The sequence below is a fragment of the Mya arenaria genome, chromosome 7 (assembly GCF_026914265.1).
Source record: "Mya arenaria isolate MELC-2E11 chromosome 7, ASM2691426v1".
Lineage (NCBI taxonomy): Eukaryota > Metazoa > Mollusca > Bivalvia > Myida > Myidae > Mya > Mya arenaria.
Genome location: NC_069128.1, coordinates 37367098 through 37394091, shown reverse-complemented (window position 1 = coordinate 37394091; position 26994 = coordinate 37367098). Strand labels below are relative to the sequence as shown.

Below are 26994 nucleotides of genomic sequence, written 5' to 3'. Positions count from 1 at the left end.
TACAACATTCAGCCATCATGTGCTGTATGAGGTTATTAAAGACCTTATACTACTTAACAATTACGTATATGTAACGTAATTGACTTTAGTAACGTAATTGACGTTAGTAATGTAATTGCATTAGTAACGTAATTGACAATAGTAACGTAAATATGTGGCATTATGACATTACAGAGTCCCCAAGATCTGTAACAGAGCAGGTTATCATTGACAAGTTGACGTCCCATGCAAGTCAGATTGCAGACAGTATTCTCTCGCAGAATGACAGTGGACAATTTCTGGAAGAAGATATCAGGGTAAGCTGTCATTCTTTAAGCTATCATGTTTTGAACTATCATCTCTAAAGCTGTAATGCCTTGAGCCATCATGCATTAAGTGTTAACGATAGACTAAGATACGTTCTTTTAGCTCATCTGATGTTAGAAAATGAAAATAAAATGACTAGTATTTTCACTTCAGTTTTCTTTACAGTGTCATCGATTAAAATAAAAATGATTTTTTTATCGATATATTAATTTTAAATTTTACTTTGTTGAAATTGTGTTTTTTTATGTGTGAATTAAAATGAATATGCATGATTTGAGTTTGTATTAACTGTTTTGAAGCTGAAAATTAATAAAAGGTGTGATAATTTACATTCAGCTAATTTGACGCTGCGTGTAAGGTCAGGTATAACTATTGAACGTAGATTGCATGATGTATAATTATTTGGACTGCATGACTATATTGAGTCTCCTGAGGTCTGTTTCTCCAAACTATGACTCAATGCGTGTAAGGGTTGTTTCAAACTGTAAAAATATCTGTCCCTTCATCAACCGCTATATAAGATTAAATTAATTGTATGAAAATCTAACCAAAGATGTGTACCTGAATATTTTGGGACATTGATCTTGTCGTAGAATAATAGAAGTATAAAGCATGTAGCCATAATCTAATTAGACTATAGTGACGCAGATCTAACATTATTATGTATCTAACTGCAGTATGATTTAATGCATATAGCAGTAAGGTGGTTGACCATCGTCCTGTCGTCCATCAGCAGCATTACCGGTCATCTGAAGGAAGATATGGCTGTGTGTGCAACTGATCCAATACAAAAATGAAGTGAAAAAATTAAGGCTCCAAAATTGTATTAAATTTTTGCATTTGTAATGATATTTTTTTATAAAACAGTGTATGACATTGACATCTTATCCTAAATATGATTTCATATTTAATTTCTGATGAAAGTGTAATGCCGTTAAGAGATAAAAGTTTAAACAGTTTGTGTGAATTATGTTTTAAATACAATTTTCGAAGTATATCTTGGTATAGATTAGGTTGGAAAAGTTGTACACACGGCCATATCACTTTGAAAAACAAAGAAACGAGCAAGGTTATGATCTTTAGTTAGATTGTAGTGTGTGATTATTTGACTAACCTTTGCAACTCCTGTAGCGAGCAGCGGCACTCTGGATGGACACACACCCGCCTCGTGACATCTCGCGGAGCCAGTCCGTGCAGGACTTACCTGACAATGTAAGGTTACCTCCCCTTGTCAACCAATCACATACCTCCCCCTTCTTTCTTTCCTGTACATAATAACATTTATTTTTAAATTTAGTTATTCATTTATAATTTGTTTATCCTTTTTTTATAATCCAACTAAATGTTACTTCCCCTTGTCAACCAAGCACATAATTCCCTCGTCTTCCTTTCTAATGAATTATTACTGCATCATAACAAATTTTTTTTTTATTTAGTTATTTATTTACATTTTTCTTTTTCTTTTTATTATCCAGCTGATGGTTACCTCCCCTTTTTAACCACTCACATACCTCCCTTGTATAATTTTCTAAAGAATTCTTCCTGCACATCATAACATTTTAAAGTTTTGTATATCAAGTTATTTATTTTCTTTTTTTCTTTTTATTATCCAACTTCTGTTTACCTCCCCTTTTTAACCATTCACCCTCCTCCATCGTCTTTTTTTCTAAAGAATTATTCCTGCTCAATATAACATTTATATTTTCCAATTCAGTTATTATTTTTATTTTTTTTACCTCAACAATATATGGTTTAACCTCCCTTTGCAACCAAGCACTAACTTCTCCTTCTCCTTTTTTCTCCTATATTATTTTACCAGTGAAATGTTTAAAAAAAATAAAAATATCCAAATTAACTAATCCTACTTTCGGTCAAGTTTTTCTCAAGATTTTGACTTTATCATTGGTTTATTGCCCTTATATTTAATTATCTGAATCCATCTTATTCTTAACCTAAGTCCTAATGTCACTGTATTTTTTTACCGATATACCCTGTCTTTTTGTATTATTGTTTTTGTATTAAAGTCCTTAGACCTAAATTCCACCTAGTTTTTAATTTCATATTAATCAGTTTAATTGTACATGTCACTATATCCCTTTTGTTCAAACAGTATTTAACCAGATGTATATACAAATTTTCATGTCTTTTCTATTTAATGTGTGTATATATATTTTCTATCTTCTTTACATAGTACAAGCGGTTTTTGGTATAATCAATTTTTTGTCCTGTCTTTGCTACACAATTTTAGTATGTTTTTTTTTTTCTTATATATTTATTTGTTGTTGCTAGTTCTTTATTGTTAGGTTGCTCATGCAGTACATGTTGTATAATTATAAAAACAAATCTCATTAGCACCTTAACGTGGTATGTTTTCTGTTACTTAAAAGAGGGAATTTCAGAAATCATTGACAAGTGAGATTATATTTATACCCCAGGGGGCTAACCCCAGGGGGCTATACAGGATCGGCATTGTCCTGTCTGTCTTTTCATTCTTGGACATCGAAACAAGTCCTATTTTCTCCATAACTCCATACTTTGTTGAGGTCTTTGCTTCACAAATAATTGACTGTGTTGAGGAAAAGTGCTGTGCAAAAGAGATATTATTTTGTGTATGGTATTTTTAGAGTTGTTGCCCTTTGATTATTTTAATTCTAAAAATAGAACTAAGGACCATTAACTTAATTCAAGCCTTCTCATGACATAGAGCATTCAAGGAGCATACATCACTCCTAGTGATACTTGGTATAACAAAAAAAGTGATGTGGGGGGTGGGGGGTGGGGTTCATCACATCCACTGATAGCTCTAGTATTATTTATGAAAATTTACTTGTGCAAGTATGTGAGTAATTGTAAACTGTTGTTTAAGTTCCTAAGAATATCGAGACTTCATGTCATGGTAAGTTAATGTCACCATTGAACACTATGTTCGGGTTCATTTTCTGGTACAGGGCAATGAGGGTCAGATGGTAAAATAACCTCAAATAAGTGTGACATTGGGGACTTTAAAGGGGCTAGACACCAGATGGTCCCAAAAATTGGCAAACGGGTTAATATAATAAACAATCAATCATCAACCATTTAATGCTGTCTCATCTGTGTTTCCACTTTTAAATTAGTGCATAATGGTTTCCCAGTTTAAGTAATACCTGTGAGTACCGATAAATAAACTAATGCTATTTTTAACTTTACTGGGATTTACTTGGTAGATAACAAAAGTAAATTCAGAATTGGAAAAATGTGCAAAAAACTGTGAAAGATACAGGTGTCATAACTCATAAGTGATGTGATACCTCAGTAAGTATGATGCAATGCATTGTACACAATTATGTCAAAATTAAAGTTTTTGACAATTTTTTTTTCTCTATCAATTGAATCATCTGTTGTCTAACCCCTTTAATGGATACTTATTGGAAAAATGTTTCTATGTGGTATACAAGGAACAAGGATCTGAAAGGGCACATACATGTTGTATTATATGTCTTAAATTGTTTGAAAAAAATTATATTATGTTGTAATGATGGTTTAAAGAAACTTAAGACAACACTTGCGTCTTTACCATATTTTAACTTAATATCTTTACTCGTATATAATAAAAAATATATAACATACATGGTTACTTTTGGAAGTATTGTATTATAGCCATTGTTGTTGTTTTTTATACAATTTTAAACCGTGTTAAAGTAAATAAAGAAATAAATTTGATTAAGCAGTATAAAGTTTAAAGTTACCTATTTATTTGTATTCTGTAGGTTTAAAAAGAAACAAATTTAATTATAAAAAATGTTTAAAAAAAAGATCTGTAAATTTCGTTTAGGGAAATCTAAACTGAAAATTCTAATAAATTCATTTTATATTAATTTTTTTTTTTGTCATTATATATACTGTCTTTTTATAATAATAAGTTTTCTCCATGGAAAAAAACATTTTCTAGATGAATGCTTCTTTTTCAGAATTTGCTATAAAGTTTTTAAATCAAAGTATCTGATATACAGATAATAATGTTTGTCATTTCATCCAGCTATCAGTAATAATGGTAAATTTCAGTGCCTCATTGGCACCATATATTTTGGTATCATTTGAATTAGGGCTTGCAAAAAAATTTGTCTAAAATCTTGTTAAAAATACAGCAGATCACGAGTGTATCCATTTAACTTCCAGAGCAGTAGCGAGTTAAAAGTTAACCATGATGGTGTTAACAATGTATTAACTTTAATAAAATTCTAAACAATAATCAATTAGCCCATTATGCAACCATTCATGGTCAATGATTGTTGTTTGTTTTGATTGTATGTAGGCTTGCTTTGATAATGCTATATATATATTATGTTTGGTGCTTTTTAAAGTACTAGTAGCTCTATGATTCATTACGGATAATAATCTTAATTTCAGATACTGGTAGATTTAAAACTTAAACTTGAAAAGTCGGAATGCTATTTAACCATAAAATGTGATGCATAAGTTATGAATATGGTAATTAACAAAAACAAAATTAATATAAATTACGACTAATTATCAACACATAGAAATAACAGATTTACTCTAATCAAATAGAATAGCACAGTAAAATACACAAAGCATGTATTGTATGATAAATATTACATGTATTTTTTTCAAAAATTAGTCCACTTTAACCTGTTCATTGCAAATGTGTGTGTGTTACAGACGGTCATCCAGGAAGTGATGAAGGGTCAAAAGAGGAAGAGTGCTGGGCCCACAGTGGCCGAATATCGTGACAAGATCAGGGGAAACATCATCACCGCCCGTGAGTCCCAATTATTCAGTTCTGGGCTCCGTTTAAATATGATATCTTAAACCTTACGCTGCTTTAAGGTGCTTGGGTTCAACCAAAATGTTGCGTTCAGAATCTATGCGATAAATGTTCTTATGATATTTTTTATTGAAACACGTTTTATGTTAAAAACTGAGTTACGCCTAGAAAGTTACTATCTTAGGTCTAACAATATTTATTGAAATAGGTTTCTCATTTCTAGTAGGCCTATTCAACATATAACTATTTGTGATAACATTATCCACCAGGTAATAAATACATTTTTTTAAATGTGTAACCAGTCATATCAAAACTCTGTTTTCACCATTCCATAGGGTTTTTTTATATTTAAGAAATATAACACACCACTAAGGGTCATATGACATTATAAGGACCGGCCAGTCAGCCCCCGAAGGTGTATATGGACCGAGGCGTTAGCCGAGGTCCATTCACCTTCGGGGGCTGATTGACCGGTCCTTATAATGCCATATGGCCCGAAGTGGTGTGTTATATTTCTTATATTATACCGAACACTTTTCATTACTATTCAATATTTTTAAAGCGATTTAATTGTGTTTTATTGAACAAAGCTAAAAGTGTTTACTTGCGACAAGTTTTCGCCGTTGTGAAAATAGCATGCCGCACTTACCAATTGTACAGTATGACGTCAGCGGTCCATATTACATTTTTGGCGAGGTCCGGACCGGCTAAAATATAATATCGACCGCTGACGTCATAAAAATAGATTTTCATCAAAATACAGTAATATACGGACCGATCGAGTTTATATATATAAAGAAGGGACAAATTTAAGTGAGGTATAATATTCTTTTATAGTCTTACTGAAACCGCAAAACAAGAAATAGTATATCATCAAGATGTTCATTAAAATACGCATTTGCCATTATAGTTTTTACAGTCACACTTGATTTTTTCAACCTTTCACTATGATTGGAGTTTCTTAAGAAAGACCTGGGTCATGCATAAATGAAACGCGAATTCAAATTCTTGATGATTTTTTTTTTATATATGTGAAAATTATTACAACCAAAATCATTACCACAAAAAATAAACTAATAATAAGAGGAAAATGTAATCATATGAATTTATTCTTATTTTTCATGGGCTTCATGGATTGTAATATCATGGCCTGAAGCGTTCATGCTACATTTACATACAAAAGATAAGGTCTTATCCTGAACATTTGTACAAAAATAATGATACCATTCTGTCCTTGCTCTATATAGTTGCCAAGGCTACAGGACTGAGTGAGGCAGACATTCCAACAGACGCTGAGCTGGACCCAGCACTCCTTGAGCAGCTGGCCAACCAGAACCTCGCGCCGGAAGATATTGAGATTTATCATGATGAGGAGACGGGGCGCAGCTATATCCGTTCACGGAATCGTGTAATCAATGAGGCGATGGGAGGCGTGGAGCCGGGACATATATATCAGCCTGCAGGAAGTAAGTAACTGAACTTGAATCAAGGCAGGATATCACAAAGAAACTTGCATCATATACAGGTATCCCCCTTCAAATAGTCTGTTGTCTTGATTTTTTTGTCTTTTTTGACACTTAGTCGTTTTTCAAAATAGTGGAAATACTGACATTTTTCATTTCTATAATATGATGGCATCGGAAAATGTTACCCATATTAAATCCATTGCTCTTTACATTCATAAACTCATGTTAGCTATAGATAACACTTAACTTGTTAACCAAGAGACACAACTCTTATTTAGTTACATATATGCATTTTGTTATATTTGATTTGCATTGTAACATGTATTATGGGCTGGAGGCCTTTCATTGAATAAACTTTCGTTCGTATCAAAGGTTTGGATTTAATTTAGCATCTCCAACCATGATGCAACATTTTTCTACCATAAACTTATACAATACAAAAAGTAATTGTTAGTGCACCAACAACCGGATTTATTGAAATTAAATTTTGCACACATCATGCTTAATTGCGAGCATTTAATTTCAATAACAGGTAGTGGATTATTTAACTATTTTGTTCCATATTGTCATATTGGGTTGTATCAGGGAATAGCATTGTATTTTATCAGCATGGTAGAAATAGCACAGTTAAAGTCTGCCTTCTTATGAGAGTCAATTGTTGATGAAAAAAATCAGCAAACATGGTTTAATGCATGGTGATGATGAACTATATATTTAATGTTCAGCAGTGTTGCAAATGGGCAACTGGCAATTGATTAAGTTTATGTCTTGGCTTAAATTTTTTCCATTTTAAATCCTTGTTATTTCTTATCTTAAATATGTACAAAATGCGTTTGTAGAGCAAGTGAAATGGCTAGATATCCCAGATGAGAAGGATATTTATACACAATGGTCTCGCACGGGTAAGGCGTTACATAGGTCGACAAGTAGTCATACCCTTTCGACCAGGTCTCTCTAGGTCTCAACCTTTTTTATTGTGCCTGTCTTTTTTCAGGGTTCTTAGTAGAGATGTCATAGACATTTGTTTAATTGTTTTAGTTTTTAGCTGTTTTGTTTGTCAAAGAAAAAAAAAAATTATTGTCATACCCTTGCTGTCTTTATAGTCTTTGTCATTGTTGTGCAGAAACTGTTACCGTTGTCATAACTAAAAAACTTCACATATAATTTTCACATCAAACTTGTACACAAGTTACCAGTAACAAAAGGCACACATTAAGCCATGCCCATTAATCCAGCTTTAGGTTGTCCGGTTAGCGCACTCACTTCTCAAGAAGACAACCTGGGTTTCGATATCTGGCCTGGGTACATGTGAGTTTGGTTGGTGGTGGCAAAAATGAACAAGTTGTTTTTTTCCGGGATTTTCAGTTTCCCCCCACAACACAAGACCACACTCTCATGCAACATTGTGTCAAAGAGATTGACGTAGTATTTTTTTTGAGTTATGCCCCTTTATCTACTGATAAACAAAAACAGACAAGTGTTCAAGCATTTACTTTGTATATCTCTTGTTGTTATTTGTATTGTTATAGAGACTTGTTTTACCACAATAGCTAGTTCTGTATCTTGTTCAGTAGTTTTAATTTTGTATTTATACCAGAAATATGATGTTATTTTTTCAAGATTTGATTTAATTCTTATTTTTAGCTCATCTTTTATCCAAGAACAGGTGGAGATACTATCATAACCCTGGTGCTGTTTTTTTAGCATCATAGTTGCCAGGCAAAATCTTTAACCTTGGCCCTACCTCAAAAACTGGTCATTATATTCAACTGAAACTTGGTACACATGTTGCAAGAACGAATTATTTCATGTATAGCAAGGCCCATAACTGTTTCATTATAGTCAAGTTATGCCCCTTGGTCAAATGAAACATTCAGAACACCTCAGGATGTATTTTTATCAATGTATTTAAGTGTATGTTTTTGTTACATTTTCAATGTATCTTAACCTAAGTGTATGTAGTTTTGTTTTGTTCTATATATAGATTTTTGATGTGTTCTTTTTTTCTATTTTTGTTTTAACCAGTATTTATTTCAGATAGTAATACATTAAATCTAAGCATTAAAACTGATAAATATTGAAATGAAAATAATAATAAAAATTATAGTGAATTCAATTATAAAAAAAAATGCTGAAAATTGTCTACATTCTACACCGAAAAGTTATAGGAACAATTGTTCTTTTCTGAGTGTCTCTTCTTCATTTGTCAGTGTTGTTAACATTATATTTTTAGATTATTCTCTAAATTGATTAGCAATGTTAGTTTGCCTCTCAATATGTATTTCATTTATCTTCAATTCAACATCAATATTTATATATTCAAAAGATGACATAGATGTATGTTCACAAAGACAAAATTAAAAAGGCACTTACAGACATTAATAAAGAGGCAGATAGGACCTTTTTGCTGTTTAGCCTTGATAATATGCAAATTATTATAGATGTTTAATATTCATCCAACCAGATGGACGCACACGGGAGATTAAGACAATTTAAATTTCAAACTTCGAAGTTGAACCTAAATGAGGTTTTGTAGAAAATTCTTCACTTGAACCAATATTTTCAGAGGAAAAGCTGGCTTGATGTTCAAATTTATACGAAGTTATGGAAAAACAGTCAACCATTTTGCAAAACGTCTGGTATATGAATGTAACGGCCCATAATTACTGAGTGATGCAAACATTTACAGTGACATAAGTTTGGAATAGATTGTGTCCATCTTTTCTTGTCATAACTAATTATTGGTCTCAACTAATTCTGCTCTTCTCTACATTTTTAGAAGCAGACGGGAAACGTGTGTCCATCCCAACGGACCGAAAAACTCATGATCTTGGTGAGATTGGCGTTGTCAACTACGGGGGAGCAGAAAAACCATCATCTGACAAGGCGCCATCAGAAAAGACTCCCTCCGAGGTGGGATCCAAGAAGGGATCAGTTGTGGGATCCAAAAAGGGTTCCATTGCAGGTATGAACATTAAATCATTGACTTTTCATTGATTTTTATTTTCAACCTGATGTGTTGGAATTTTAGGTGCTTGATAGTGCTGTGTGGCTCTTTCTATTATAAATGTGTGCCCTACATTTTCAGCCAATCACGAGCGCTAGATTAAAATGTTACTTAGTTTCTTGATTGTAAGAATAATTACTTATAATTGCTGAAGATAACTTGAATGATAAAGTAAATTGCTTTAACTCTGCAGGCGGATATAGCCATGCCTACTGTTTGCAATTTTAGTGTCAACGTTGATTTAAATGACCTCACCATATCAGGGGGGGGGGGGGAGGGCATGCAGTGATTGACAGGTCTTTTTGACGGTGCAAGGGCATAATTTTAAACCTGATGCAGTTTATTACGTTTGATATTACTATAATAGTTTTTAGACTTATGGCTGTTGTGTTTGCTGACTTATTAACATACATAATGTGGTTATATGTTTTACAGCAGGGGATGAGAGTTTAAGGTCAGGGGCTTCCGGAGAACAAGGTGACCTACAGAAGGTCATGGCCGACCTTGAGCAGGTTGATTAATCTTTATTATTTTACATGAAATGACCTTGACAGGCTGACCTTCACCTTTACTTCATATTGTCAGTTTCTTCTATGATTTGATAGTACATGTATGATAATATCTGGCTTATCTGTACCATGGTGTAATGTATCTTAATTTTTGGCATAACTTAATCGCTTCAGGATATTCACCTGAAACTTAGTACACAGGTTAATGATAAAATATTGTATATGACCTGTAGCCAACTAAATTAAATGGACAAGCATTGGCATCCGCGTGTATAGTTATTTTGTTTTGTCTGGTTCTTCATTCTGCTGGGGTTTTGCATCAAAGTGGTCAAACTAATTGAAAATCAGTTATATTATTTTCTCTTTTCTTAGCTTCGCCACTCATCCTTTGAAACATGGGTAACTTATATCTATGTGTAGAATTTGTACATCTGTTGTCATGACAATCACAGCCATTTCTGTATTGTTTCCAATTAGTCATGTACCAGCATACTTATATCTATTGTAATATTTTTTAATTGTCACTTGAATTTAACTACTCATGAAATGTGATGTTTTCTGCATTATTGTTGACATCACATTGGCAAAATTCAGTCTGGTTTTCACGCACACCTGGTTTTTCTGACAATACTCTTTAAATATGTTAATTATAACGCTAAAACCTGTTATACAAATAACTGTGAAATAAATCAATCCTTTTTATGCAGGCTGGTTCCCCTTCACGTTCTGGTGAGGGTGTCAGCTTAAAGAGTGGAAAAAGCGGGGACAAAAAGTCACAAGTTTCAGAGAAGAAGAAGGACGAATTTGTTGTGGGTAAGTCACATGATTAAGATTGTTAAAATCACATTATCTTTGTTGTTAGTCATATTATCATAGATATAAGTCATCGATGTCATCTTGGATATAAGTCATATTATCTTTGATGCAAGTCATGTGATCTTTGATACAAGTCATGTTATCTTGGATATAATTCATATGATCTTGGATATAAGTCATGTTATCTTGGATATAAGTCATGTCATCTTGGATATAAACCATTTCATATTAGATATAAGCCATGTGATATTGAATATAAGTCATGTGATCTTAGATATAAGTCATGTTATTTTGGATGTAAATTCATTTTATCTTGGATTTAGGTAATATTGGATATAAGACATATGATCTTGGATTTAGGTCATGTAATATTGGATATAAGAATATGATCTTGGATTTAGGTCATGCAATCTTGGATATAAGGAATTTCATCTTGGATATGAGTCATGTGATCTTGGATATAAGTATTTAATTTTTAAAATATCTTTGATTAAAGTCATGTGATCTTGGATATAAGTCATGTGACTTTAGATAGAGGCCATGTGATCTTGGATATAAGTCATGTGATCTCTGATATAAGTCATATGGCTTTAGATAGAGGCCATGTGATCTTGGATATAAGTCATGTAATCTCTGATATAAGTCATATGGCTTTAGATAGAGGCCATGTGATCTTGGATATAAGTCATGTGATCTCTGATATAAGTCGTGTGGTCTTAGATAGAGGCCATATGATCTTGGATGTAAGGAATGTAATCTCTGATATAAGTCATATGGCTTTAGATAGAGGCCATGTGATCTTGGATATAAGTCATGTGATCTCTGATATAAGTCATATGGCTTGAGATAGAGGCCATGTGATCTTGGATATAAGTCATGTGATCTCTGATATAAGTCGTGTGGTCTTAGATAGAGGCCATATGATCTTGGATATAAGGAATGTAATCTCTGATATAAGTCATGTGATCTAGGATATAAGTCATGTGATCTAGGATATAAGTCATGTGGTCTTAGATAGAGGCCATATGATCTTGGATATAAGTCATGTAATCTCTGATATAAGTCGTGTGGTATTAGATAGAGGCCATATGATCTTGGATATAAGGAATGTAATCTTGGATATGAGTCATGTGATCTTGGATATAAGTCAAGTTTTTGTTGTCTTTGATAGAAGTCATGTGATCTTAGATAGAGGCCATGTGATCTGGGATATAAGTCTTGTGATCTCTGATATAAGTCATGTGATCTTGGATATAAGTCATGTCATCTTGGATATAAGTCATGTCATCTTGGATATAAGTCATGTGGTCTTGGGTATAAGTCATGTGATCTTGGATATAAGTAATGTCATCTTGGATATAAGTCATGTGATCTTGGGTATAAGTCATGTGATCTTGGATATAAGTCATGTGCTCTTGGATATTAGTCATGTCATCTTGGATATAAGTCATAAGATCTTGGATATTAGTCATGTGATCTTGGATATGACACATGATAATTGATTAAAGAGCAGCAAGTGGCAGAGAAGAAGAAGGAATTTGTTGGTTTGTAAGTCACATGATTTAAGATGTTCATCATTTCATTTAGGATATATAAAAGTATTTGTATGTCACTAAGGGTATTGACAGAGTAAGTCACTTTCAACGGCACAGAATTTGCACATTACTTGTGCAATGTTTCACAATTTTAACTATGATGTTTTTTTCAAAGTTTTCTTCATTACTAGCCATTAGGAATAAAAGTAGTTTTAAAAAAAAAAAATTAAGGCTAAAAATTATAAATAAGCAAGAGGTTTGATCTAAGATATAGAGGAATTTCAGCTCATAAATTGCAGTTAAATTTTGATTTCATAATTTATGACTAAATGATGTATTATAGAGTACAGAGATTGACCTTAAACCACTTATTGTTTAGTTTGGAAAATACTTAAGTTTTGTTTTAAGTTTATCTTACTGTTTAAAAAGTCAAGTATCATGAAAATCCTTTTAAATGACCTTACTTATCTTTATTGATATATTAAAACATTTAATCATTTTAGAAATATTTTTATGACTGACTGTATTTTTTCAATCCCGTGTAGAGTATCCCTATGTTGAGATTTATAATGTACCACTGATCAGAAATTAGGTTCTTACCGTCTTGAAGTGCTTGAATATATTAATATCAAAAATAAAAGTAAAATTGTGATGATCATCAATTAATTAGATAAAGGTTAATTGGATAAATAAAAAAGGTAAGTTAATTGATTTCCATCCCTGTGATAAATGCTTTTATTCATAGGTCATGAGTTGTTAAAATCAAAATTAATCGTGAAGTTTTTGAAGCAACCCAATGGTTCCAAATGGGTTTGAAAATGCAAAACATTAATTTCAATATAAGTTAAATCACCGCTACAGACTAACAATAGTTTGAGTTATTTGAATGCGCTGTTTGTGCTAATGCATGTTGAGTTCCAGGTTTTCAAAAAAGAGTTTCAAGTGTTTAAATATTAAGCATGTATGAAACACTTATTATTTTGAGTTTTTTTGAAAGAAAAAAATTAAGGTATTGTCATGGTCCTGGTATCTTTCTCATCATCAAGGCGGTGTTATGAAAACCTTTAACTTTGGCCATAAATCAAAAAACTTTCAATATATTTAAATGAAACTTAGCAGCAGACAAATACACCTTTTTAAGCTCATAATGATGGCTATAATAATTGTTGAGATATGCCCCTTTTTTCAATGAAAAAAGGACAGACAAGCATTGGTGTCCTTTTCAATGCTCTCTTGTTTCTTAAGTGCAGGTGGACTGTTGGCTGATGGCTGACTATTGGTTGAGTTGGGGTTGGGGTTTTGGTGTTGCATAAAATTATTTTACTGAGCAAAAAATTAAATAAACTGATTTATGTGCATGTTGAACATTGAACTTTGAATGTGCCAAACACTTATATTACGACTTGGCTCTGCTGTTTTTTGCATGACAACTGATTGAATGAGTTTGAGATTTAATTTTGGTGAGTTGAGTTGAGTTGAGTTGACTTTCCATAGGCAAAGTGCAGAACAAGAAAGAATTGGAAGAGCTCTACTATCGATCACCGGAGCCACCCGAAGAGAAGAAACCCATCGGTAACCCACCTACTTCAGAGCCACATTTATGATCACTAAATATTGGGTGCTGTGGTGTCACCTCTACTAATCAAGTTTTATTTTATTTTTAACCTCATTATTAATCATGTTGTTGTTATGATGAAATGTAACAGAACTACCACTCAAAAAGAAGCCCTTTGGTACTTCAACTTAACTTCTGGATGGTCGCTTAATATTTGGTGTCCTGGTCTTATACTCTTTTTTTGCTAACTTAAGGTTTGGTTTTGTTATTAACATCACAATTAATATATATCTACTCACCAAATAAAATATATGCTCTTACAATGAGATATTGTGTTAGAGTATAATTTTTTAGCAGAATTGACATTAAATCTCTTCTGCGTTTGAGAGGTTTGGGGTTTTAAAGACTATGAACTCATAGTAACTGTTCAGTCGAAGCAAATTGTTAGCTCTCCTCTTAACACTGACAAGTTCACAGAAAACAGTTCTATTCTAATTCTTACTCCCCAAATAAACAATTTAACCTTTATACCCTCATAATTGTTATCAAACCCACTGATACCAACCAACTACTGTAACAAGCAAATTAACATGAACCAAATAATACAAAACCAAATTATAACATTATTTTTCCTCTAATAAACAAAATTTACAAAAAATATTTAATATTAAAACATTGGTACCTTTTTTAATGAAGTATCATTAATGAATTTTTTTAAAAAGTGTCTTGTTTAAGTCTATGAAATATGAAATATTTTATAGCAATAAAGATCTTAAGTGATTAGTAATTAGCCCCTCTTCAAGGATTGTAAATATGTTATGAGCAAACTATGATGTGTCTGATTTGCTCGTTCAGAGGAGAAAAAGCCTGTTAGAAAGCCCTCAGTACAGCCATCGGCCACGAAAGAAAAGACTAAGGAACCAAAGGAAATGAAGGCTGGTAGGTCCCTTTGTCATCACCCCTTTACCCCTGGAAAAAGCACACAAAACACACACCTAAAAGGATGATATGTTCTTTCTGTTCTCCAGTAAAATATTTCCCTACCATCATACAGGGCCCATTGTGCTAATGACTGGCCCCTATATATCACAAAAATACAAAAACATATAATAATGTTAAATCTCAATCATGTCTGACTTAAGACTCAGGAAAGCTGATATTCAAAATGTTAACAAATAATTTAGGTAACAATTTTGTGTAATATTTCAACAAAATCTGCCTAAATAACAGTGGCACATCATGCTGGTAATATATCAAGCAATGTTCACTATCAATGTCCAGCTAGAAAAACATTTATGAGAAAATTAAGATTTTCATTTCTTCATAACAGCATCCATCATGCAAGTCAATGACATTATGTGTATACAATCCCTGTTCCAATGTTTAGTAAATATTGGGTCAATGTCAGGAATTGCTTCGGACACAACATACGGTAGATCTAGTGTTTAACATTAAAAAATGAACACAATTAAACATTGTCATGTACATTGGAACATCATCAAAAATTACTCCTGCGTCTTAGCAATTATTGTGTGCCTGAATTTCAAACAATATACTTTTGTCTCCTAACAGTCAATCTTTTTTTACTATTTCAACTTTTCTTTAATTTAATTTGTGAGTTATCATAACACTTATTTTGTTGTTAGACATGTTTAGAAATTAGAATTTTTGGTGTTCATTTGGAATATTGGCAACATAGATAAAAATGCATTCATCACATAATTATGCAAAATATTTAAGATATCTATTTTTTTTAATGAAATAATATAACAGGTATATTAATAATGTTACTTTAAACCTAAAAATCCTCTTTACGCATGGCATTGACTCTTGATTTCTTATGTTAAATGTATGTTCATAGAGTATAACATGTGTGAGAAATAACTTAATTCATAATATACATGTATTGTAGACCTGATTAAACAGCGTACATCTGTTGACAAAGGTAATGTTACACTCTGCAGTGCCCTTCCCCTACAAGCGTGCGGTCAGGGTTGGATTGACGCTTGGCAATGAAACATGAGCATTGTAGATTGCCTAAATATCAACAGGGTTTCGTTTTGACATCGTCTGTTATTGAAAAGAAGTCTATGTATTGACTTGGTGTCGTTGTTGTTCATGTCATCAACAACGACGTGCAAACATCTTAGACTTGGCCATAACGCATAAAACATAACTCATAAAACATTCAAGACATTCAAAACAAACTTGGGAAACATGTTATAGAGCCAATACGCGCAACACATGTACAGAAGTGTTTGTTTATAAAAACTCTACCATGTATGTATGGATTATTGATTATTTTTGGCATCACTAAAATACTAAATTTTGTGTACATAGTCATTAAGTACAAAGCTCATGGTAAAAGAGACCTCACAAATTTAAGGCAATCTACAGAATATAAGTGTTAAATCAAGCGTCTCTTCACCCTGACATCAAGCTGATCCATTTTCCTCCCACTGTTTGGTATAAAAAAAATGAAACCAAACCAGTGTTTGATTTTAAAATGCCTTCGTTGTACAAAGTTCATTTCCCCAAAGTAACTTTGTTAATACTAATGTATATTGAGGAATAATATGTTTATAAACTTACTGAACTGAAAGATTGCATGATATCATCCATGTTTAAGTTGTTCGTTATGTTTCTCTACTAAACTCCCTTGTTTTGTTTACATCTAATATCAATGATTACCGATTCAAAAATGGTTCAAAATGATTTAATTATTTATAAGGTTATAAAATCAAAAGCTCCCTCAAAAACTTGTAAATGTATAAAAATGATGGCCTACGACTTCATAAACATTGTTATAAAATAGAACCTACAAAGCCCAAAACACCTCAGTCAAAGAAGTCAAAAGAACCCACGTTGGTACCACCAAAAGAAAAGGAGCCACCGAAAGAAAAGGCGCCACCAAAAGAAAAGAAGCCTAGCACGCCAATGAAAAAGGAGAAGGTTGAGGCTGCTCCTGCTCCGGCAGCACCTGTTAAGGCGCCAAAACCTCCACCTGGTACTGGAGCACAGCGTTGTTTAACCTGAGTGGTGGCAGTGTTCACAAGATTCAGTTTTTTTTCCAGAGCACCATGAGTTTATGCTGTTACTTTTTGACCAGCCTTGGTTTGAATCTCTTGAGTGGCACAAACAATTTGATGACTTTTATCAACCACACACTATAATTCATGTTACATGCTCTCTGATTGGATGAAAAATATCATTCATCCAATGAACATTGACCTATCATCTCATCAATCTACTTGACACTAATGTAACGCAATTATCCTGCGTATTAAAACAGTGTGATAGGCATGTGTAGTTCATACACATCTTTAATCAAAACTGCAATAAGGCTTCTGAGTTGTTGGGGCATAATACTATAAACATGCCCTCTGAAAAAAACTGCTTAAATGAATTTTTTTTTTTTTGTTTTTTTAAATTTCGAAAGAAATATTTGTCCCAAACTGGGAGACCGGGGGTTGCAAACTTCCAAGGGACCCCCCCCCCCCACCAGGCGATATGGCATGTATGATTCAATGAAGACTCTTCAAGTGATGACTAATTTTTGTTTTGGTGACTGGTTCATTTTTATTGACTTTCAGCATCACATGTTTTCAGCGCTGATTATATTTGAAGGTGCCAAACCTTGTTGGGGGGTTGGCTCATAATAATTTACAGGTTATATAACAAATAAAGGTGTAAGTGAAATATTTTAAGATATGCCAGAATCATGACCCTGATGGCATACATTCTTTTACTGCATCTTTGCGTATTTAATTTGATGATCACTTCACACTTGGCTTTCACAATTGGTTGATGATATTTATCACTTCACACTTGTGTACGTCACTTTTTGGCAGGCTCTACCGTTGACCATACAAAGGAGAATTCCAAACTCTACGGGCTCGGATCAACGGGCTCAAAAACAGCGCGTAAGACTCCCTCAACACTCGTAGATGATCCCAATCTTATATAGATATATATATTAGCATGCACTTCTCTTTTTATCATGCCTTTCTTTATATTCTGGTGACAGCATGTAAAAACACCAACATTTTGTAGATATCTCCATGTAATATAGACATATGTAAGCATGCCCTTCTCTCATTATCATGCTGCATTATACTTTTCTTTTTATCATGCCTTTCTATATATTCTGGCAACAGCATGTAAATACACCAACAGTTTGTAGATATCTCCATTTAATATAGTAAGCATCTCACTTCTCCTCCTTATCATGCCTCATGCACTTAAGTTCTCTTATCATCATGCATTTCATTATATTCTGGGGACAGCATGTGCGAAAACCAAAAATTTGTAGATATTTTCTTGTTATATAGCAATGCGTTAGAATACACTTCTCTTTTTACTATGCCACATGCACTTCCATCATATCATGCAACATGCACTTCTCTTAATGTCATGCTGCATGCATTTTACTTTTTGCCATGCCACTTTTCATGCCACACACAATTTTCTTATTACCATGCCAATAGGAATTCTCCTATTATCATGCTATATGCACTGTTTTATTACAATGCTTCTTGCACTTTTATTTATATGATGTCACATGCACTTTTCATATTGTCATGTGACATGCATTTTTAGCTCGACTATTCGAAGAATAGGTGGGTTATACTACTCGCCCCAGCGTCGGCGTCGGGGTCCGGTTAAAGTTTTAGGGCAAGTTGGGATTTTCACTTATAAGTCCAATACCTTTCATTCAATTGAGTTAATACTTCACACATTTGTTCAGGGCCATCACATGATGAGGTTAGATATCTCCATATTATTCTTTACACAGATTATGGCCCCTGATTGACTATGGAACTTGGGTTAAAGTTTTAGGGCAGGTTGGGATATTTATAAATAACTTCAATACCCTTTGTTCAATTGACTTAATACTTCACACAGTTGTTCAGAGCCATCACATAATCAGGTTAGATAACTCCATATTATCTTTTATACAAATTATGACCCCTAATTGACTATGGAACTTAGGTTAAAGTTTTAGGGCAGGTTGGGATATTTATTAATAACTTCTATACCCTTCATTCAATTGACTTAATACTTCACACAATTGTTCAGGACCAACACCCAATGCGGTTACATAACTCCATATCCTTAATACAAGTTATGGCCCCTGATTGACTTAGGTTAAAGTTTTAGGCAAGTAAAAGTTAAGGGCAAGTTGGGATTTTAATAAAAAAACTTCTACACCTTTCATTCAATGCACTTAATGAAATTCAAAATTATTGACGACCACCTTACAACAAGAAACATAACTCCATTTTAACCCTAAATACAAATTATGTCCCTTGAATATTTTTTTTTTTTTTATTTCTTTTGACAGGCACATTTTTACATTCTTAACCAGTTTTTTTTTACCAAGGGAAAACAAGGAGGGCTATACTATATGGCCCTTGAATTTTTTTTATTATTATTTTTTTTTATTTTTTTTATTTTAATTTCTTTTGAAAGGCATATTTGTATATTCTTTACCACATTTTTATAATGGGAAATCAAGTTATTTAAATTACTTGCGTCATTTTTCGGGTGGTGGGAGGGCAGCATCAAAGTCACCTTATGTATTGAATAATTTTAGTTAGGTTTGACATAAATAGACCAAACTTGGTAATATTACATTGTTATTGTATTCACTTCTAAGTCAAAGCGGCGAAGTCAAGCGCGCTGTCTTACGACAGCTCTTGTTTTTATTATCATGACACAATTGCACCTCTCTCATTATCATGCTACACTTTCTCTTTGCCAATATATGTTAGCAGATATAGGGGAATGCATATGGCAGCGTTCCCCCCCCCTCCCATCCCCCCACCCTCCAATTTTTTTTTAGAAAAAATGTAAAAATGAATAATTTCAAATCAATTAATAAATATGTAAATATGAAATAAATTGACTTAGTTAACATGTTCAAAATGTGAATATCGGATAAACAAATAACACCATATTTATTTTGGCTCACCCCCAAAGTTTGATCCCGACCCCAGATCCTGGATCCACCCTGGATATCTGCATGCCTTTCAGCTATGAACATGTCTGTCTCTGTGTCCTGTACGATTTCCTTCCTATACATGTTTCTTAAGACTTTTGGGTAATGGTATAAGCATGCCTTTCTCATATTTGTATTTTATATTCTGTCTACATATATATTTATATAGATTCTTGGTGTTGAACAAGATGCTTTAATTAACCCTTTATGTAGCTTTTTCTTTGTATAGATCGATCTTTTTGGTATTGATTATTTTGTGACACTTTTGTTTTCAGATCTTTGTTTGTTTTTCAGAATAAATAATAGAGATTTTACATAATTATGATAATAGTTATGATAATTTAAATAATCTGACTTTTATGTTACCACATCTTAATTGTCCATTTTGAATGATTCCCGCTAGCTATTTCATAAACTTAAGGTAATATTATGAAACATAATTATTGATGAAAAGCAGTTTTATATATTCGCAGATTAAAATTGAGCACAACATTGTAAAAAAACATAATATAATCATTTTAATAGTCAAATAATAAGCAACTATTTGTATGACAGTTATCAAATAAATTACTTCATATATGCATCCAAGAAGTATTACTAGTATATCATAAATAACATTGACTGTATATTGTCATATAAATTAACAAATATATAAAAATATTGTTGAGGTTTAACTTTTATATAAATATCATTTGAATCAACAAAAAAAAAAACATATGGCAATTATTTACCAGGCAAGCCAAAGGCCGGCAAGAAACCCGCCAAGGCAGCTGTGGGCGGCAAGAAGGCAGAAGGCAAGGGCGCCAAGAAAAAAGGCAAGGGGAAGAAGAAGGAGGAAGAGCCGGAAACCGCGGTTGAGGCTGTACCGCCTGTTAAGGAGCCAACTCCTGAACCACTGCCGAAGGAGGCGTCGCCCAAACCACCATCTGCAGCTTCAGAGAAGGTGGGTGGAGTGGTGACATATATAGTTTGTTGTAGTTAGATCTCTGGGCCGTTATTTATGAACCATCTTAAGTCTTTTCCTAACTTAAGTGACTTTCACAATATAAGTAGGGCACTTGTCATGTGAAAATCTTAGTAGTAACAATTTTTAAACACTTCATTTTCATTGACTTAATTTAAAACATTTTTTTTTTTAATATTAAAAACACTAATACTTTTTCTAAAATTTAACTATGAAAATATTAGGAAATCAACTTTAGTTAAGGAAAAGACTTGCGGGTAAGGTGTTTTTTTAATATCAGCCCTAAGGTTTAAATTTTGTAGATAATAAGTTAAATGCTTTTAACCTCAATTCTGGATTCACCAATTTGTTGAGAAGATGGCCCGTTAGTGATATCTTAAGTTTTAAATTTATAGGCTAGTATTTTTCTGACATTGTATCTAATTCTTAACTGTTTTCTGCTTTTATGATGGTAGTTATGATTAAAATATCCTGGAAAAGTTCATTCATAATTCACTTATAGAATTTTCAGTAATCATGAATTTGAACAAAATTTACTGATTGTTTCATAAATGCTTAATTTGACTATTTCGAAAGAGTTACATTGTATATATTTGGTAAATGACATTTATAATAGATGTGTATATTATAAATGTAGATGTGTGTGGCTTTGTAGATGTGTAATATTGTTTACTTTGGAAAAATTGTTCATTGATTACATCTTAATCTTGATTCTGTACAATAATTTTTAGTAGTTATTACTATTTTCCTAATCTACTTCTATCAAATTATTTCTGCTATAGACATATTGATGTATACTCAATTTTGACTTACGCTCACAGGGCAAGTAAGTAAGTTACAGCGCACAAAAACACTCATTTTAATTTTTCATACTTGGCATGGGGGACTTTTTTGTTATGCAGCAGGTTACCCAAGAGAAGATTGATGTTAGCCAATCGGAAGTTGAGAGCTCGACCAATAAGAATAGCTCAATGAATAAATCGTCATTGGATCGAAGCGGAGAAACCCAGGAGACAAAAGAGTCGAGCTTCGTCTTTAGTCAGGTGACAGGATATGACGACTTAACACCACAAAGCGTGACGTCACTGCCTTGTTTTGTTTTTTGTCACAACTGTAAATCATGGTTTTGGGCAGTGGTTTCCCAGCACCTTTTGTTTTTTGCAGTTTTTTTTTTTTTGTCGTATATGGTACAGAGGAACCAGAACTCTTCAAAGCATTTTACCCAACAGACTTGTTGATGCACAACAGACTGGTTTTACAACATGCAAAGATTGGCACGCATTTTTGCAACTACCCTGAAGACATATCGATGATCCATTTTTTTACCCTCGTTGATGATATATATCCATTTTAAGTCCATGTACTGCTGTTTCAGAGTGTCATCAGTCAGGCCGTTCCATCTAGCAGATCTACTTCCGACCTGTCGTCCATTCCATCATATGAGGTCACATTTTCCCCCACCCCCTCCTATTCACATGTGCATATATCATTTTGTCCATTACCAATACAATAATTCCATGTTTTGTTGCATCTTGGGATTTTAAACCTTGATTCTGAAGCTTTGCAGACTGAAAAATGTGTAACGATGTTGTCAGAATGAATTTAAATGTAATAATTATAACTCCTTTTGGCCTCAAATCAAGTGCGAGGCCAAGATTCCAAGATGTGACAAATTTTATAACGTCAAATGTTCCACTATGTTACTATAAGAAAATCCTCATGTTTACGCAGCTATTTTTGTGACAATAACAAGACTGTCTTAAGTTTCCATAATTATGGCACATGCAAATGTGTCTTTTATTGGCCATTACCTGATTATGTACGGTAAATTCCCCTGTTATTCACCTTTAACTATGAACTTGTTACCCTAACAAAATTCCAGTGTTTACGTTGCAAAACGTTACTTAAATGAAAATCAAAGTTCGAGTTTCAGCGGGAAGTATTTCAACAACCTTAGCGAAGATGCCATTGTGGCCCCAGGGGATAAAAATAAAAATTATAATCGTTTCCATTAATCATTCTCAATTACAATTTTGATTAGTAATGGTGCCATTTCTCTATTGATGCTTGCATGAGTGTCAAGAATATCATTCTCAATGCAATTTTGATATAAGAAATAAGTGCAATTATATCTTTGTTGATGTCGATCATGTCAAGAATCTTATTACCTCGAAGTTAAATACCTGTTGTAACACTTTCTTAATAAATTGAAAAATATTGTAATATTACTTCCTCTGTCTTTAATTTAAGTATTTTGAAGTTAGTTAAAATGTACCTTTATCTGAAATAATTTAGTGTTCAAAATTATATGTTGTCCAAAGTGAGTGCAGTATTTTTTTTAAATTGCTCATTTTATTTCCGTAAATCAATCATCAACTATGCAGTATGTTATAGAATGACATTTATCTGGTTAATCGACAGTATTAAACTGATGTTAATGGCAATGTACATGCATGGATACACAAAGAGGAGTGGCTTGGCCAAACTGACAGGTGCAGCCATATAAGGATATGTATACTGTGCTTAAGTCTGCCATTAAAACAACAATTTATTTGCAAATATTTCACCTTTTTTTTAAATGTAATTTTAGTATGTCACATCAAACCATGTGTTTTCAGGTAAATGCACACAAATGCACACAAATTACATTTTACCATTACGTAATTTCAATAATTATTGAAAGTTGGATAACTTAAGATATCCCATGTACCGTAATCAGTATGTTGATTTAAGTTGTTTTTTATTTGTTTTACAGCAATTCCAGATACCATAATCTACACAAGAAATTCACCAAAATTATATATCCATTTCCTTTCCCTTGTAAACTTTATAATGTATTTTATGGATCTCATTGTTTGAAAAAAATATTTTTCATTATCGAACAGAACAGAAATTTTATCATCATTAAGCATAAAAAGCTCATCATCACATTATATTTCCACTAAAGCCTTATTTAGTACTGAAATAAAGCTATTTCCGTAAATCACTGTGTATAGGACGCTATCATAGAAAGGCCGCAGACAAAAAAATACTGACCAACACTAAAAATGTCAGGGCCCCATTTCGATAAAGATCATAAGATTTAAGATCTTAGATTTTCCAAGGGTAACCCTGTTTTTGGCGTAAGCTGAGCTCTCTTAAGCAGTGAAATAATGGTTAACAAATAAAATATTGTATTGAAATGAAATTGGTAACTGCAAACAAAGATTTTATTAGAATTTCTGGTCAAAATGTTCACACTATCTTATTATTCCACCAACAGTCGGAGTCGTTCCATCAAGAAAATTCAGACGACGAGGAAGACTACATCATTGTTCGTGACGAGACCATGTCCCCGGAGGCGGCCCCCGACAAGGGCCTCAATTTGACAAACAGCGTGGAGGAGGAGGAACCGGAAGAAGAACAGGTATAAACACATTTTTTTCGGAGGTGCGCATGCATATTTTTTAGGAGATAGACAAAATTTTGGTATTGAATAAAATTGCTGTTTGATTGATTAGGTCCATCAGGGCTGGGGTTATTGTCATAACATGATTCTGAAATACTAATAATGGACTGTTTTGATTTCATGAGTTTACTTTTTTATGATTGTTTGGTTTTTGGCGAATTTCGCATGGTTTCAAATTTAGGTAATCATTAAACAACCATTATAAGTAAGAGGTAAATGAACGTGACGCTAAGTTTTTAATTTTCTACATGATTGATTCTTGAAAAATGGGGAAAATTGATTCCTCTTGGAATATAAGCAATCATCTGTGAGACGGTCAGGAGTGTTTTTATTTTCAAACCCTGATTCTAAAATAAGCTACGGTGTACTCACCAAATTGGTCTTACCCCAAGGTGAGGGTAACTGATAAATTTTTCAATGCCAACTATTTGTTTCCTCTAAGATGCATGCGCATTGTTGGACATTTGATGTTATATGAAAGTTATCAAACGATGGAATAATTACAAGGTCACTGTTTTGTTATTTTTGTTTTGCCAATTTTTTTCCAATCAAAATTATTGGGTAGGAGATTGAACAGATTCTAGGTAAGTGTTTTGAATAATAATAGATTGGTGGTTTCCTGCTTTTTTCTCTATTTTTTCGGCAAAAATAAGGTTGACTGATCGGCAGAGCAAAAATTAAAAAAAAATGTGACCTTAACTGACAGTGTTTAGCCTTCCTCTCACTGTCTCGATTTCAGCCTCGTTTGACTGTGACATATTGTTGAGGCATTAATCGTGGTGAATGTTATCTATTTGTAAGAAAGCTGACAACACCCTATAAAGAATTTTTATTAAATTACAATCATGATCTCCCTGGGTACCTGCCAAAACTTAGTACCCTGGCACACGGGGTACCCATTCATGCCATAGTTATTATTGCAGTAAAATTGCTTGGGTTTGAAGTGAAGTGATCATAGTCAATTGTAGCAGCACCAAGCAGATGCCCTTACAAATGTGTTCACAGTCTGTCAAGAATCACCACAGTTTTCTTACTGGTGGTCAAATGTAGCTTTAACCTTAATGGTGAGAGCAAGGCTTAACCCGCTATACTGTTCACTTGTGGGTTTGATGTTTTATTTATTTTTAAACCGTCTTCACATAATACTAAATCATTTCATGTTTTTTAAACATGCATCGGTATAGATAAGAAATGCATGACCTTTGGTGTAAACATCGTCCCTGAATATTTTCTTTTTAAATGATGTTCAAAATTTGCTTTCTTCATTTAGCATTATATTACATTATGTTCGAGTACTGTATTATGATTCATGAAAAAATGAAATTGTGTGTTTCTAAATGGTAGATGAACGAAGGCGAAATGGTAACAAGGAAATTATTATCTCCGAATAAACAGTTTGTAATCGTGAAAAAAAATCCATCATTGTATAAAAACTTCATTTTACTTCTCTATAATCATGTGACACCTTGTCTAACTCACATGGTTTCTTTATTACCACCACGTTGCGTTTAACCAGCCGGAGCAAGGTTACCTTGGCAACACAAAGGTTGCTAGGAAACGAAGGGTAATAATAGCATGGGAATGTTTTCCCTCCGTTGCCTTGGAGAATGAAAAGAGTTTTCCTACGTTTTCAAATATATTTTTTTCAGCCTTATGCATGTCAATGTTCATTTCATTCAGTTAGCATCCTAGAATGCATTTTGCGATTTATTTTTAGGATGTATTGTATTCAAAGTTTGTCTGTTCTTGAAAGGATTTTTTTGTAGAAAAAAAACAAGCCTGTATTTTTTTTTAATCTTTGTGACAAATTCTTTTATGATTGTATAACATGCTTGTCAAAAGTGCTGACTGTTCATAAATAAACAGCACTTGACAATTTCATAACCTTGACCTATAAGACATGTTTATTGCAATGTCAGTTTCTTTTCAAAACATCCTTCTATGATTATTGATCACGCTTGTCAAAATTACTGACTGTTTTTAAATAAACAGCACCTGACATTACTGACTGTTTTTAAATAAACAGCACCTGACATTTTCATAACCTTGACCTATAAGACATCCTTTTATGATTATTGATCACGCTTGTCAAAATTACTGACTGTTTTTAAATAAACAGCACCTGACATTACTGACTGTTTTTAAATAAACAGCACCTGACATTACTGACTGTTTTTAAATAAACAGCACCTGACATTACTGACTGTTTTTAAATAAACAGCACCTGACATTTTCATAACCTTGACCTTGAAGGCATGTTGATTGCAAGGTCATTTCTTATCGAAAACAGACAATCTTTGCATGCAATTCTCCTGACATGGGATTGATTTTTCCTGTAGAGCTATTTCTGAATGTTTCACTATCCTGGTATGAGATGTTTTGTTCTGTTATGAGTGTGTACATTGTTTGACCCCTTTTCACACAGTCTGAACCCGAAGTGGACACGGAAGATATGGTAAGGCGTTGCTATGACAACATGCATGCTGGTTACCATAGAAACATATTATATTCTTTGAGGTGGCAGGTTTTTGATTACCTTATAAAACAAACTGTATTGTTTATGTGGTTTTGAGAACATTCTTAATGAACATGATTTTAATCTCCAAACTTTAAATAAAA

The 26994-nt window shown here is 33.0% G+C and overlaps 1 protein-coding gene across 12 annotated transcripts in view; it reads left to right on the top strand.

The window, feature by feature from the left end:
- The window catches only part of LOC128240716 (titin homolog), an 84855-nt gene that overhangs the window by 37952 nt on the left and 19909 nt on the right, over positions 1-26994 (top strand). For 4 of the 12 annotated variants that reach the window (XM_052957495.1, XM_052957490.1, XM_052957487.1 and 1 more), the window contains 13 exons: positions 175-296; positions 1438-1518; positions 3173-3202; positions 4969-5068; positions 6322-6540; positions 9320-9505; positions 9983-10059; positions 10764-10869; positions 13902-13979; positions 16778-16969; positions 20698-20906; positions 24190-24333; positions 26801-26830. In XM_052957495.1, the coding sequence (XP_052813455.1) occupies positions 175-296; positions 1438-1518; positions 3173-3202; positions 4969-5068; positions 6322-6540; positions 9320-9505; positions 9983-10059; positions 10764-10869; positions 13902-13979; positions 16778-16969; positions 20698-20906; positions 24190-24333; positions 26801-26830 (1574 nt within the window). Of the gene's footprint in view, positions 1-174; positions 297-1437; positions 1519-3172; positions 3203-4968; positions 5069-6321; positions 6541-9319; positions 9506-9982; positions 10060-10763; positions 10870-13901; positions 13980-16777; positions 16970-17813; positions 17886-20697; positions 20907-24189; positions 24334-26800; positions 26831-26994 lie in introns of all 12 variants that reach the window. The other 8 variants (XM_052957499.1, XM_052957488.1, XM_052957492.1 and 5 more) reach the window with 7 other exon arrangements.